Genomic DNA, 16,025 nt, shown 5'->3' with positions numbered 1-16,025 from the left:
TCCCGTTCACTCCCCTGCACACGCCCCCATCGTCACTCTCACTTCCCCACACTCTCTCCCACCGTAATGCTCTCTCCCCCACACATTCCCCACCATCAGGCTCACTCCCTCGCACACTCTCCCAGCATCACATTCACTCCCCCACACATTCCCCCACCATCACGCTCACTCCCTTGCACACTCCCCCAGCATCACGCTCACACGCCCACGCAGTCTCCCACCACCACACTCCTCACACACCTTCAACTGAGCTCCTGCCTGTGAACACCGACCCAGTTGATCCCCTCTAAATGGCCTTTAACCACATCCCCATTCTATTCCCTGAGTAACAGACAGTATGTCCCACACAATGTGTTCTATTTCTGATATCCTGTTGGACCAGTCTCAGCCACAGCCTACGGTGCCACTCCACCTGTTACCCCCTAGTAACGGCTCATGTTCTCACACCCACTATGTCCCCGAACAATGGCATTTGGCCCAAGCTCCACACTGTTGCCCTGGCAATTGCCTGATATGCCGTCCCAATCTCTGTTCCCTAACATCGGTCTGAAGATCGACAACCCTCTTCTGTTCCCCCAGCACCGAAGGATTCGAGGAAGACAGTAACATTGGGAGGTTCTGATTGCAAGATGGAGAGAGAGTGGATGAGATTGTGGAAGGCAACGACAGTGGAATTGAGTGTGTAAGTGGGAAAATGAGAGAGAAATAGCAGTGCAGTGTGAGAGTGGGAGGGATATATGGAGGGAGAGGGACAAAGCGAGCAAGGTGAATTCTGCTGAGAGCCAAGTTGGAGTGGGAGACCCAGAGGTGAAAGTAAGGACTGAGGGAGTTAAACCCAGCTCCTGAGCTCAGAGCGCGGTGCCCTCCCCTTCCCTGAGGACCAGGACTTGGGGCTGAGTCTGTCTCTCTCCAGCTCAGCTTCTCCAACACAAAGACACACAACAACATCTGTCACTCTGCTGCTCGGCATGCTTTAATGAACATTTCTATTGTTTACAAATGGAAGTGATGGATACAGTCAGTGGGATGGAGCCTTTTCTCACTGGCCCGAGTTGTGAGAAACATTGAAATGTTTCCCTGTAACCCCCTTGTGGGATAAGGATGGACAAACCAGCGCTACCCTCAGTCGGTTACCATAGCGACAGGCTGCTCGATCGGTGAAACACTGAACTGAAATGAGGAAATCACGGATGGTGTGATTAATGAGGGAATTTGAGTGATGGATGGATTTGGGTGAAGGGATATTTCAGAACATTGTTCAGCTGCTGCCTGAACTTAGTCTGGGTCACGGCATAAATCGCGGTGTTTGTGCAGCAACTGAGGAGCTGCAGCATGAAGCCCAATTCCTGCACAAAGTAATGGAGATACACAGACGTATTACCAATATACCACATCCGATTCCATATAGAATACAGCATGAACATTGACCATAACAGGATGAAATTGGCCGAGATCACAAACAGTAAAATGATGGATTTTTTTCGCTTTCTCATTTCAGTGTCAGACTGAGCGTCCCCATTGGTGTGAGCACGGAGTCTCCTGCGGGCTCTGCTGGTCACTAAAATGTGTCTGACGGTGAGAGCATTGAGCAGCAGAATCAGGAGAAATGGGACACACGGGGTTAGAATGTAGTGGAGGAACTCGATTGTGACCCAGACACTGGAGGATAGAACAGCGTCTGTTACATCACAAAACCAGGGGCAGTTCCCCAGCAAATACCGAGCCTTGAGCATAAAATACCAGAAAATGTTCATTAAACAGCTCAGCACAATCACTGCTCCCAGAACCACAGCCGCCGTTTTCTCACTGCAATATTTATTTTTCAGCTTCTGGCAACAAATGGCCACAAACCGATCAAAGGTGAAAGTGACGGTGAACCAGACAGAGCAATCAGTGGCTGCATAAAGCAGGACGGCATGGATATTACACACGGGGACAGAGTACACCAGGAAATAAAACTGTTCCTTATAAACAATGGGAATGTGTCTCAGGATCAGGTCGAGGATAATGACCAGGAGATCCGCCGCTGCCATGGCCCCCAGGTAACGTCTGACACATGGAGATAATCCACAATCTTTATAAAGCAGGACGTAGATGGTCACTACGTTAACTGTGAGGAAGGAAAACAAACACATTATCCATCAGCCTGGAGGCAAAGGGACCCGTTTGATCGGGGGCCCAGTGAGATTTTCAAATGTGTCCCTGTATTCAGGGATTTAATAAAATAATTGGAGCTGGAATGACAAATTGGAAGGTCGGAATTACTGACAAAAATGTGACATAAACCACAAGAAACCCTCCCTCCCCAAACACACAGAGACACAGCTATAAGGACAGATGGTTTCTAGAACATTCCCACACACTCGATCACTCGAGAGCCTTCCCAGTTCCAAATACGGAGGGTGGAAACATTGCTGTCCTGAAGGATTCTCTCCCAGTTTCCTGAAGACGAACGGAGTTTGGGAATTTCTGTATTTTGGTCTAAGTTGTGGTCGATCCTGCGTCACGAAGAAATATAAACGCAGGGAAAATGTATTCACCCCTTTAACTGCTTGAGGGGCCTTCGGAACAGTGTCTCCTTCTCCCTGGAACGGGATCTCTTCCCTCGGGATCTTATCGTTTGTTCAATTCACTGACGTCCGGCCGTTCACAAACAATGTCAGGGACACAACATTCCGGGGAATGTCAGTTATAGAATGTCAGGGACACAACGTTCCGGGGAATGTCAGTTATAGAATGTCAGGGACAGAACGTTCCGGGCAATGGCAGTTATAGAATGTCAGAGACAGAACGTTCCGGGGAATGACAGTTATGGAATGTCAGGGACAGTACGTTCCGGGGCATGACAGTTATGGAATGTTGGGGACAGAACATTCCGGGGAATGGCAGTTATAGAATGTCGGGGACAGAATGTTCCGGGGACTGGCAGTTATAGAATGTTGGGGACAGAACGTTCCGGTGAACCCCTTGACCTGTCCATCACCTTTCTCCCCTACCCACCCCACCAACATGATGTAGTGTGCCTGGGCACACTGTAACATTAATGGGGTGAGAGACAATGGGTCCAATCATGGGAATGTGAACTAATGGCATTGCCAGATCAGCTGAAATGGCTCAATATACCACATTCTCAATCCACCTCACAGAACCAGCCCAGACACCATACACCCAGAGGAGATATCTGTTCACCGTGGAACACTGTGTAGAATAGGCCAGTGTACTGCTCAGTACAACCCAGCAATCTGTCCAGATTCATCCACTGCACTGGTCAATACAATCCAGCAATCTGTCCAGATTGGAGCACTGTGCAGACCACAGCAGTGCATTGATCTATACCCCCGGACTGGATATCTGTCCAGCACAGGGAGCTGTGCAGACCACAGCAGGGCACTAATGTGTGAACCTGAAACAAATATCAATCCAGCATAAGGAGAAATTGTTAAGGGTTAGGACCAGTTCGGCCAAACGAATGAGAGTGTCGGTGGAAGGGTACTTTTGGGGGCACCTCGAGAGGAAAGAACGGAGGGCTTGGAGGCCCTGGTCATGGCGGATGGAGGTGTAGACGGATTGGATATCCATGGTGAAGATGAGGCGTTGGGCACCGGGGAATCGGAAGTCTTGGAGGAGTTGGAGGGCGTGGGTGGTGTCTCGAACGTATGTGGGGAGTTCCTGGACTAGCGGGGATAGGACAGTGTCGAGGTAGGTAGAGATGAGTTCCGTGGGGCAGAAGCATGCTGAGACAATGGGTCGGCCAGGGTGGTCAGGCTTGTGGATCTTGGGAAGGAGGTAGAACCGGGCAGTGCGGGGTTCCCGGACTATGAGATTGGAAGCTGTGGGTGGGAGATCTCCTGAGGTGATGAGGTTCTGTATGGTCTGGGAGATGATGGTTTGGTGATGAGGGGTGGGGTCAGGGTCGAGGGGGCAGTAGGAAGAGGTGTCCTCGAGTTGGTGTTTGGCTTCAGCGGTGTAGAGGTCAGTGCGCCCGACTACCACTGCGCCCCCTTTATCCGCTGGCTTGATGGTGAGGTTGGGATTGGAGCAGAGGGATTGGAGGGCTGCGCGTTGTGAGGGTGAGAGGTTGGAGTGGGTCAGGGGGGTAGACAGGTTGTGGCGGTTAATGTCCCGGCGGCAGTTGGAAATGAAGAGGTTGAGGGCAGGTAATAGGCCAGCGCGGGGTGTCCAGGTAGATGCAGTGTGTTGGTGGTGGGCGACGGGGTCCTCGGAAGGTGGGCGGGAATCCTGATTGTGAAAGTAAGCTCGGAGGCGGAGGCGACGGAAGAATTGTTCGACGTCACAGCGTGTATTAAATTCATTGATGCGTGGACGGCAGGGGATGAAGGTGAGTCCTTAGGTGAGGACTGATAGTTCGTCCTCAGTGAGGGGGAGGTCTGGGGAATGGTGAAAACTTGGCAGGGCTGGGAGCTGGGATCTGGTGTGGGTGTAGAGCTGGGAGTGGGGGTGGAACCTGTAACTAGAGTGGGTGTGTTGGTGGGGGGAATGGAGGTGGAGTCATGAACAGGTGTGGTGTTCCCCTCGGAGTTCTGGGAGGTGGGGATAGAGACAGTGGGGTCTGTGGGGAGCATGTCAGCAGAATGCAGGTGAGTGGCGCTGGTGGGGGTGGAAGTGATGGTGACCACGGCAGTAGGGGTGGCGGAAGTCACTGAGCATGTGGCATCAGCGATGATGTGAGGGGCGGAAGTGATGTCACGTGTGATGCATGAGGAATTGTGAGGGTTGGAAGTGATTGTGGGAGCGGCCATGATGGGGTCGGAAGTGACATCATCAATCAGCGTGGGGGTGGCAGCTGCATCAATCGCATGACTAATGGCGTCTGAGTAGATTCCGAGGCCAGGGGAATCTTCTGGAATATTTGAGGAGCGCTGGTTCTGGAGGTGGGTAGATAAAAGTTTGTTGTACTTACAGTTTTTGATGTTTGAGATGGAATTGAAATACTGTTTGTTGAGAGTATGAGTTTTCCTAAGGATGTAGTTCAGAGTGGGTCCTTTGCAATTCTGAGAGAGTGTGGCCCTCAGCTGAGGCAGGGCTGACTGTAGAGAGGTTAGGTGCCGGCGCATTGCTGCGAGCGTGGAGCAGAGGATCTTGAAGGAGAACCGTTGCTGGTGTTTTTAAATCTGTAGTCTGTACTGTTTGTCCTGTTCGGGTCCGAACTCTGCTGGTTTAAAGGTACTCCGGAGTCCGTGTGGGATGAGTTGGTTACGGAGGCAGGCACTGAGGAAGCAAATGTGGCTGTGGTAGCGAGTTTGTTTCAGGACATGGTTGAAGAGCTTCAGGGCAGAGGAAATGACCTGTGAGTTGCAGTGGGAGAGGGACTCCCTGAGATTCTTGTAGAGAGAGGAGGAAAACCTCTTCAAGGCAGGCATCCTTGCAAGAGAATTCGCAGTAGGGTTAAAATCAACGAAGTAAAAACAATGACTGCAGATGCTGGAAACCAGATTCTGGATTAGTGGTGCTGGAAGAGCACAGCAGTTCAGATAGCATCCAAGGAGCAGCGAAATTGACGTTTCGGGCAAAAGCCCTTCATCAGGAATAAAGGCAGTGAGCCTGAAGCGTGGAGAGATAAGGTAGGGGAGGGTGGGGAGAAAGTAGCATAGAGTACAATGGGTGATTTGGGAGGGAATGAAGGTGATAGGTCAGGGAGGAGAGGGTAGAGTGGATATGTGGAAAAAGAGATATGCAGGTAGGACAAGTCCAGACAAGTCATGGGGACAGTGCTGAGCTGGAAGTTTGGAACTATGGTGAGGTGGGGGAAGGGGCAATGAGGAAACTGTTGAAGTCCACATTGATGCCCTGGGGTTGAAGTGTTCCGAGGCTGAAGATGAGGCGTTCCTCCTCCAATGTTAGGAATGATCTTAGACTTTACTTACACAAGTCCCATGGTCACTTGGTGTTTCTGGAAGAATTTCTGGACATTCTTCCATTAAATAGACACAAAGAAACTTTCTTTTCCCTGCAATTTCTCTGTTCTCTGCAATAAATTATCCTGAACGCGCACCAACTGTTCCACATTTGACCTTGTTTTTGCTTGTTTTTCATACATTGATTGACGCTTTTTAGCAGTCTCTATGTTTTTCTTTCGTTTGCACGCTTTTTCTCTTTTTCTCTTTTTGATTTTCTTCTCAGTTTCTTGGCCATCCTTTGCTGGGTCCCACATTTCTCTGAATCACTGGCTTACTGCAACACTTGGCATTTTTCTAAGCTGCCTCCTTTCATCTAATAGGTAGATGAAGGTGGGGTTGAAAGTGATAGTCGGAGAGGAGGGTGGACCAGATTGATAGGAAAGAAGGTGGACACATAGGAACATTCAAAATGGCGGTGCTGACTTGGAAGGTTGGAGCAAGATAAGGTGGGATTAGGGGAAATGGGGAAATAGGGAAATCCACTATGATCCCCTAAGGTTGGAGGGACACAAGGCAGAAGAGGATGCTTTCTTCCTCCAGGCTTCTGGTGGCTCTGGTTTGGCGATGGAGCTGGTCTAGGGCCCTCATGTCCTTGGCAGAGTGGGAAGGGGAGTTACAGTGCTCAACCACAAGGCGATGGAGTTGTTCAATGTGGCTGTCCCTGAGATGTTATCTGAAATGATCCACAAGTTGACCTCCTGCCTCGCCAATATAGAGAAGCCACATTGGGATAATGGATGCAGTAGATCTGTCTCCCTTCATCACCTATCACTTTCAACCCCACCTTCATTTACCTATCATAATCCCAGCTATCTCCCCATTGCCGCACCCCATTGTCATTTATCTGTCAGCCCCCTTGGCCCATAAGCTTCATTCCTGATGAAGGGCATATGCCAGAAACATCGATTAATCGGCTCTTAGTATGCTGCCTGACTGTGCTTTTCCAGCACCACACTCTTCGACTCTGATCTCCAGCATTTGTAGTCCCCACTCTCTCCTCACGCCTTCATGGTTTGCATGACTCAGATTTATAACGGTTACTTCAAATAAAACAAAAACTGTCATGTACTCAAACAGCATAAAAGAAAACCAATACATTGTGGTCACTGTTCCCAAAAGGTCCTTTGCAGCAAAATTTTCAATTAGCTCTTCTGATCACTCAACACCAATTCCTAAATAACCTGATCTCGAGCTCAATGCTCGACATAAAGTTCATGTAAACCATCTCACACGTGGTCATGAAATCCATTTTTCCCAGCATTAGCCTTCAATTGGGTTAACTCAGTTTAGATATAATTTACACAGTACATTATGACTGCAGTACCCACAAATATTATATCTCATTTCCTAATTTGTAACATACCCAGCATTTGTATTGCAACTTTCACTTTAATATATAGCTCCTATCAACGTTTGCTCCACCTTACTAGATTCTGTGGAATCTGAGCGACGTGGGCTCTAGGGAGTTTAATGGTAGAGATCATTTCGCCACATCATTTATGATCTTCTCAAACTTTTATTTCTCCTGATCTCTCGTTATGATGATGGAGTAGAGAAGAAAAATGATCTTCCAACAATGCTCTGTATTCCCCCAGATTCAGCTCTAACCTGGTTGGGAACTTTACAGCAGGCTGTTAAAGTGTTGCTGTTGCTGTACAGGGTCGTAGTGAGATCACATCTGGAGTAGTGTGTACAGATTTAACCTCTTCAATGAAGAAAGGATGTTGTTATATTGGAAGCAGCTCAGAGATGGTTCCCTCACCTGATTCCTGCAACGAAGGTGCTAGCTTATAACGAAAGGATTATCGGGTTGACCCAGTAGCCATTGAATTTTACAAAAATTAAAGATAATCTTATTTGAACATAGATGACAGAAGGAATCAACAAGTGAAGTGAATTACACAGATTGTGGAGGAATCCATTCCGTTCTCCAGCCTGTTACACAGGAACAACAGGAGGATATTCAGGCCTTCGAACCTGTTACACCAAAACAGGACGAGGCTATTCAGCCCCTTGAGTCTGGTATACATTTACAGAAGGAGGCCATTCAGCCACTTGAGCCTATGCTGCACCTGTATCCTGTTAAACAGCAAAAGGATCAATCCATTCAGCCTCCTCAATTCTGTAACATAGGAACTAGAAGAGGTCACACAGTGACTTGAGATTGTTACACTGGGATAACAGGAGGCCATTCAGACCCACCGAGCCTACTGCAAGGGAATTGGATAAGGATAAAAACTATCTGAGACTTCTTTCATGAGAAAGGAAGAGGTGACTTAAACACGTGTCTGTTGTATGGGAACAAGAGAAGACCAATCAATTCCTCGGTCCCATCTCCGGGATACATGAGGAGACCGTTCAGTATTTCCACCTGTTATGGAGAAGTATGAGAAGACCCATCAGCCCCTCAAAATGTTACACAGCAACAGGAAGATTCCATAATCTCCCAATCCTCTAAAGCATCAATAGGGGGAGGTCATTCTGGCCTTGGAGATAACAACATGGGAACACCAGAAAGACGTCAGCCCATCGATTTTGTACACCAGCAGGTTGATGCGTACATTCAGCCACACGTGGGTCTTACTCTGCAATTGGAGTAGACCTCTTAAAGTCTTGTACCCATTAAACAGGAATTCAAAGAAAACGTAAAGGTTGAAGAAAGGGAAGAACATATAATAACGGTATACATTAGGGACTAAAGTGTAACAATAAACTATTGTAATTTAAGGCAAAATTGTTAGAGCCCATTGTACAGGACATTTGAAAGTTAAATCACAATCCGTCAGAGTCATCATGGTTTTACGAAGGCTAAATCGTGTTTGAATTGATTGCTTGAGTTAGTTGAAGATGTCACAAACAAGGTGGATTGTGGATATCCTGAAGGCATCAGATATGTCGCTTCTCCAAAGAGTAAGTGGTAAGATCAGACAATATGGGTTTAGGAGTAATTTATTAGCTAAGATGGAGGATTGGTTAACCAACAACATGTAGTCAGATGGAATAAGTGTGTCATTTTCTTTTGGCAAATGCAATTTGTGGGCTGCCATTGATTTCAGTACTCATGCCTCAACCATTTGCGATCGGTGGTATTACTGTACTCGCTTGGCGGGATAGAAAATACGATACCACATTTTCAGATGACACTAACATCCGTCGCAAATTACTTCGGAATGATGATGCAAGAGATTTTAAAACTATATGGATAGGTTGGATGAATGGGCGAACATTTGGCAAGGAAAATTAAAGTGAATAAATATGGGGTTATTCAAGTGGCAAGCCTAATAAAAAGACAAATTATTAGCTAAATAGAGAGAAAGTTCAAAGTGCTTAGGTGCAGAGGGATCTGGGTGTCTGCTTGCATATCACAGGAAACCTGCTTGCGGGTACTGCAAGTAATGAAAAAAGCAAGCATAATTTAAGTGTTTATTTATAAAAGGATAGAGTAGAAAAGTAGAGTTTGTTGCTGTAGCTATGCAAGGCATTTATGAGGCTGCAACTGGAATACAGTTTGGGTGTCCTGCAGAATGAGGTATTTCCATTGGAGGCAATTCAGAAGAGCTTCATTAGATTGATTCCATATTTGAAGTGTTTGTCTTATGAAGAGAAATTGAGCAGTTTAGGCCTATATTATCAATTTTATAAGACCTCATTGAGGTCTGTAAAATGCTAAAGGTAATTGAATGTGTAGATGTGGAATGGATTTGTTTTTCATGAGCCGCAATCTACAACAAGAGACTAGAGTTTTAGGATGGAGAGATGGCAGGAAAGTGGAACAGAGGCCATTGACATCAGCCTCATCGAGGGGTTGGATTCCTCACAGGTGCTCTTTGTTCTTATTCAACCCTTCGGCTGTGTTGCACTGGAATGGGGGAGGACTGGGTATCATACAGGAAGCAGGCATTCATGATAAATCAGTTAGAGAGAACGTAACCAGTAGGGTCACACAGTGACCAGCGCTGGGTTCTCAACTATTTACAAGCTATATTAATGATCAGGAGGATGGAACAGGCATACATATGCTGAGTTTGGTGATGTCGCTGTGATAAGCAAGAGATTAAGTTATCAAGAGAGGATGGAGAGTCTGCAAATAGATTCAGGGAGATAAAGACAATGGATAATATTTTGGCAGGTGGAATTTAACATTATATAACCTGTCATTTCATTTACAGGAATAATGGAAAGCAATATGTTACTGAAATGGAGAGGGATTACAGAACTTAATGATTCTGTGTACTGGGGGGTTCACTCAGATCCGTTCAGATATGGGAGGTTTTCTCCATCCATGATCGTCAGCTCCCAGATACTCCAAGTGACCCTATTGCTCTCCGTACACATGGAATACTTTGATGTGGTTGATTGGTGGTGGGGATGGTGTTTTGAAACGTGCATCAAGGGGACGGCCTTTATCCAAGGTATATTCATTTCTTTCTACGTGGAGACCCGATGACGATGGGAATGGTTGACTGCTTCTGAATGAAGAGGCCGTGACTGCTGCCAGGACAGTGGGTATTCACCAACATGATATACTGTGCATGGGTACACTGTAACATTAATAGAGAGAGCTCTTTCAGTTCCTCTACCTCTCCCATTGCATGGGTACTCTGCAGATGCAATGTACACCATCGGGAATCTCACTATACTGGATACACCCGGCAGCTCCCTGCTGTGGGAGAAACAATGTATTTACCTCATCCAACATATATATCCTCCATCATCGAATGGTGACATTGATGTTGAGAAACTGGGAAATGATGGATATGTCACCTAGTCCTGCCTGGAAAGTTCTGGATCATAGAAGCTGAATGAACCAGTGACCCTAACAGCCACTGGCAGTAACATCTTCCCCCTGGTGTGAAGTTTCAGGTCGTGTTGAAGGAGGTGACACCTCTCTACGACCAGCAACTTGTTCAATCAGTATCCACTCACACTCTACTCCTGGGTTAAGTGATGCTTGGGAAACTGTTCCTGGAAAACCTGAGGTGGATACAGCAGATCCCTTTCCCCACACACACTCACTGCATGATTTCAGAGCTTCCCCTCTCTGCAGCCTCTGCTCCATTTGTTGCTCATGTTACAGACCCAGATGCTGTAGCTACAGTCCCCATGCTCCATCCAGAGTTGAGTCACCAAATCCTCAGGTCTCCCTGAATGTCTGAGGCAGCTTACAGCACAACCTCCAGCAAAGCATCACCAGTGCATGTGGGTCTTTATCTGTCTGTGTGTTGTGTCTGTCTGGGGTGGGGGTTGCACACATATATTTTGTGGTGTGAATTTGTATTTGCAGAGTAACATTGCACTTTGCTCAAAAACTGCATACATTCGTGTAGAACTCTGAGCTCAAAAACTGCATGAACTTATGTAAAACTCTGTTATCTCACTTTTTAAGATTGCAATCAATCTAAACATCAGAACACAGGGGGCTAACACCTTCAACATATTGTCTAGCTATCACCATTGTTAACAGCTATCCCGAGAATGCAACTTTAAAAAAAGGTTTTGTGATTTATACATGAAAGAAGTGAAACTATCACTGTATTCTAACAGATGAAAGGCTTAGCAGACAATCAATTTTTCAATGTATAATTTCAGTTATGTCACACTGCACATTTTTGCTATAAATTCTGTGTTACGATCGAGCCCTCCACTATCACCTGATGAAGGAGCGTCGCTCTGAAAGCTAGTATGCTTCCAATTAAATCTGTTGGACTATAACTTGGTGTTGTGTGATTTTTAACTTTGTACACCCCAGTCCACCACTGGCATCTCCAAATCATGTTAAAACCTAGGTTTTCTTGCCCTGTCAGCTGTATAATTTCAAATTGAATGGCAGAAATAGTAAACTCAATTGAAATAGACTGGTATTTCTCTCCCTAAACTTCTCCAAAAACTTTAAGGGGTCACGATCAGTGAAAAGGATTTGGTTCATGTATGTTATTCGCAATTTAAATGCTGAAATGTTGCAACGCCAACACCAAGTTCAAGGCCTCCTTTCCCATTGTGGAATAAATCTTTTGGTCTTTCCACTGGACACTCCAACCACACGTTACATAATGGAGCATTTCTCATCTATCCAATAGTCCTACTGAATGACATAGCTCCTCATGTCTCTGCATAAAAGAATTACATGATTCTGTACCTCTTAATGCTGTAACCTCTTTAACTGCTACTCCTGGCCTATGCCAGTAAACCTTACTTTCACAGATATATGTTTTAGAAGGATCTCACACATTCTTCTCAATCTCCCACAGAAACCAAACTTTGATTTCTGAACTCAATCATCATCATCATCATCATCAGCCTTTTCAGCTTCTAATCTTGCCATTGATACTCTCTGCTCTTCCACACGAGTTCTCACAACTGCAGGAAGTGAACTGTTGAATTTCTCCAAACTAAGAATCACTCTAACAGTGTCATAGCTTTGCTCTGTTTTTAATACCCTTACCCACCTTTCAAAATTACTTTGTTTTATCCTTTCAAACTCAATGTGCGTTTAACCAGGGACCCTTTTTTAGATTCCTGAAACGCTGTCTGTCGGCTTCTGACACTACCTCATATATACTTCAGATGGCTTTCTTCGCCTCCTCATACTGGCCAGATACCTCCTCCAATAGGGATGCAAATACCTATCAGCTTTGTTTGGATCAACTAAATCCACATAGTTTCTGAGCAGTGCATTTGTTTAGCCACTTTGTCAAATGAAATTCAAAAGGCTTCCGCATTCTGCTCATCAAATTTAGGTAATGCCTGGATGTATTTAAGAGAACCCCATTAGGCAATTGGTTACTACAGGGTTGTTCAACCTCACTATCCTCCTGATCCAGCCTACCATCTACATTCATCTCCGCCTTCTTTGTCAACTTTCATCTCTAATTGCTAATATTTGAAGTTGGAACTCTCTGCTTTTTTTTTTACATTTTTTACGACTCCGTTTCTCTGTTTCTTCTTCACTTCCTTTTTCTTTTATTTCTAATTTTCACCATAATTCAAACTGTTTCAATTCCTTCTCATGTTCAAAGTGCCTCATTTGAAATTGAATTCTAGCCATTTCCAAAGAGTCTGATGATGGTTCAACAAAACGTAATTGCCGAGCTATAGCTGTAATTATCTCTAATTTTCTCACAGACAAACTCAACCCCCAACTCCAGCTTGTCTGCCAATTCCTACAGCTTTGCCTTCATTACCTTTTGTAAAACCCCCAACTTCACTTCTTCCACACCCAGAGAACTCTTCGTGACTGAAACAATCTTTATACACAAAATACGGTTTAAACCAACCGAATTCAACATCCAGAACAAAAGACACTAACAGCTACCATACACGACCTTTGAACCCAATAGCCTCCAGGTGCATAATCTCCAGTGTCTGCATGAACTTATTCTAGATTCTCTGGTTTCCTCCCACAACATAAATATGCATATGTCAGCAGAATTGGCCATGCTAAATTGTTTGTAGTTTCCAGGGATGTGTGGGTTAGGATCCTTTGTTGGGGTAAATGAGTAATAATAGGGTAGAGGATTGGGTCTGGGTAGGTTATTCCTCGGAGGGTCGGTGCGGACTTGTTGGGTCGAATGGCCTGTTTGCACACTGTAGGGATTGTAATTCTAAACCCAATTTAGTATTATCGATTTAGAACCAGACATGAGTCCCCAGTTTTCTATAGACTAACCAGACTGCCTCAAACTAGTTTAAGAGGGTAGCTTGGATGCACACCTTTTCTTATTTTCAAGGTAGATGTGAAATGGTTGTTCCAGATGTGATGTTACCAGTCAAACCACTCACCATTAAGTAAAACACAATATATTTAAACACTCTAATGAAAATCCATGCACAATGAAGAGGAATTTAGAATAATTTAACTATTCGAATCCTTACCGGAATAATGGATACAGTATCTTCTACAGATGAACTGTTCCAATATACTAACATCCCATAAACAAACCCCTTGGCAAAAAGGAACATTCAGACATAAATTCTTGCATACAGTTCTCCAATCCAGGAGGAAACAGCATCAAGTCAGGTTTCAGAGAGAGTAGCAGCTGGGGATAAGTTACTAGGCCGTTGTTACTGCTATTTATTAAAAACCTTAAAAGCATCGTAAGTTATTTACTTGAGCCATTTTCAGCAGGCAGTTTGGCCTTCACGATCTCTTATTTAAAGAAAGGAGAAAATAATCTTTTTTTTTTAAGTGACAGCATTGTCACACAATTTAGATGACTGGCCCTTTACTTAAGGGACTTCCTCGTCTTACTGATCGCAAGGTCACCTGAGAGGGACAAATACAGATACAGACCAAGTTACAAGGATGTGTCTCATAACTTCTGAAATACCCCTGTCCATGGACCATCACATGGGACATACAGGGAGGTGAACAACAGCCTGACACACACCATTTCACTGTTTCTGAGCTTCACAATGCCAACACTCGATACACTAGGGAGCCAAAAGCTAAGCCAAGGGAAAGATACAGAGGATCAGAGAGATTCATATCAAAGACAGAAACAGACAGGTAATTAACTGAAAAATGTTGTGGAAATAAGGGGAAACAGACAGGGCAGTGGGAATAACTGGAGAAGTGAGATCTTTGAGAGTAAAATGACAAGAATGAGAACATTGAATAAAGGCATTGTCAGATCAGCTGAAATGGTTTGTGACATCAAATTCAGAATCTGCTTCACAAAACACCACAAACAACATAAGCGGGGACAAGATGACAGCCCAGCATGGAGAGCTGTGCAGACTATGCTAGTGTGTTGCTCAGTAAACTGCACTATCTGCCCAGCATCGTGAGTATTGCAAACTTTACTATCATATGCAAACTATACTCGCATCAGATTACTGTCTATAATGGGAAGACTTGCTGCATGTGTGTGCGTGCGTGCATGTTCATCAGAAACTGAGGGAGAGTGCGTGTTTGTGCGCGATTGGCATGTTTGAATGTGATACTCATTGTTTGAGAAGGAACGCACATGGAGGAACCTATTTTAAATACTAGCAGGCTTTTTGTTATTCAACAGAGAGAGAACGAGAGAAGTTGCATGGACAGATGAGATAAAGTGTTTGAGAATGTTATAATAAAGGCATTGCCCGACACAATAGCAATATACATCTGTGTGCGCATGAATGACAGATGGATGGGAGTTTGGTGTGAGTTCGAATCAGATTTGCTTCGGCAGGTGTGAAGCCGGGAGCGTCAGCAGCAGATTATTGGCTTCTTTAAGGCTGTATTTCATAGCTCAAGGTTCAAACAGCAAATGGAATAAGCCAGTGAGATATATTCTGAAGTGGTGAGCATTTCAAGTTATAAATGTTCAGGGCATGGTGTCAGGAATCAGCTCATGGTCAAAGGGACCTCGCACAGTGGTGACTTGTCTGCTTCAGCCGCAGATATTGGCCAGGGATGGGATGGAAACAGTGGCAGGAAGTGGAGATTGTAACCAAAACAGTAGAGAGTGACCTCCATGATCTAAATATTTAAATAACAAAGGCAATGATACAATAAATTGTAGTTCGCAGCTGGAACTGAGTAGGTCAACATAGAGAACAATGCCAGTGCTGAAAGGGAGACAGTAATTGAACACATTCCATGATGTAGTTAGTAGTGTTCTGTAGAGTGAATATCTGGATTGAGAGTTTCAACAGGAAAATAATAGTGACAAGAAGTGTAGACTATAGGAAAGAACAGTAATACAGTCATAACCGGTTTGTAGAAAAAAAAAATCTGGACAGCGACACTTACCAGGAACACCGACGATAGCCAGGAAAGGATAATAAAAATATGGAATGAGAAGAGCGTAATAGATCTGCAATGATAATGACAACCAATTAGATGCAGAAAGATACCAAACATCATTGGATAAACTCCTGTCTATCGTTGGAACATGCCAGTCTAATGTTCCCAGATTCTGATACATTTTTGGAACATTCCAGTCTAATGTTCTCAGATTCTGATCCATTGTTGGAACATTCCAGTCTAATATTCTCAGATTCTGATCTCTCCTCCCCCTCTCTCTGGATCTGCTGATCCCTGTCAGTGCTGACGGTGATGCTCCCACTCATGTTATGGGATAACACATTGAATGGCGCCCATTTATCAGTAAAAGATGGAAA

General features: G+C 44.9%; 1 protein-coding gene across 1 annotated transcript in view; it reads right to left on the bottom strand.

Annotated features, from left to right (window-relative positions):
* Positions 1 to 1,199: 1,199 nt before the first annotated feature.
* Positions 1,200 to 16,025, bottom strand: part of LOC148149887 (putative G protein-coupled receptor 139) — a 90,267-nt gene continuing 75,441 nt past the window's right edge. Inside the window, exon 2 of the mRNA XM_087986822.1 lies at positions 1,200 to 2,110. Coding sequence (XP_087842948.1) covers positions 1,200 to 2,110 — 911 coding nt within the window. The remainder of the gene's footprint in view (positions 2,111 to 16,025) is intronic.

Source organism: Chiloscyllium plagiosum, unplaced genomic scaffold (genome assembly GCF_037043375.1).
Source record: "Chiloscyllium plagiosum isolate Xiang-an unplaced genomic scaffold, Cpla_swu_hap1 HiC_scaffold_5, whole genome shotgun sequence".
NCBI lineage: Eukaryota > Metazoa > Chordata > Chondrichthyes > Orectolobiformes > Hemiscylliidae > Chiloscyllium > Chiloscyllium plagiosum.
The sequence above is the reverse complement of the archived record's forward strand: the minus strand, read 5'-3'. Positions and strand labels throughout refer to the sequence as shown.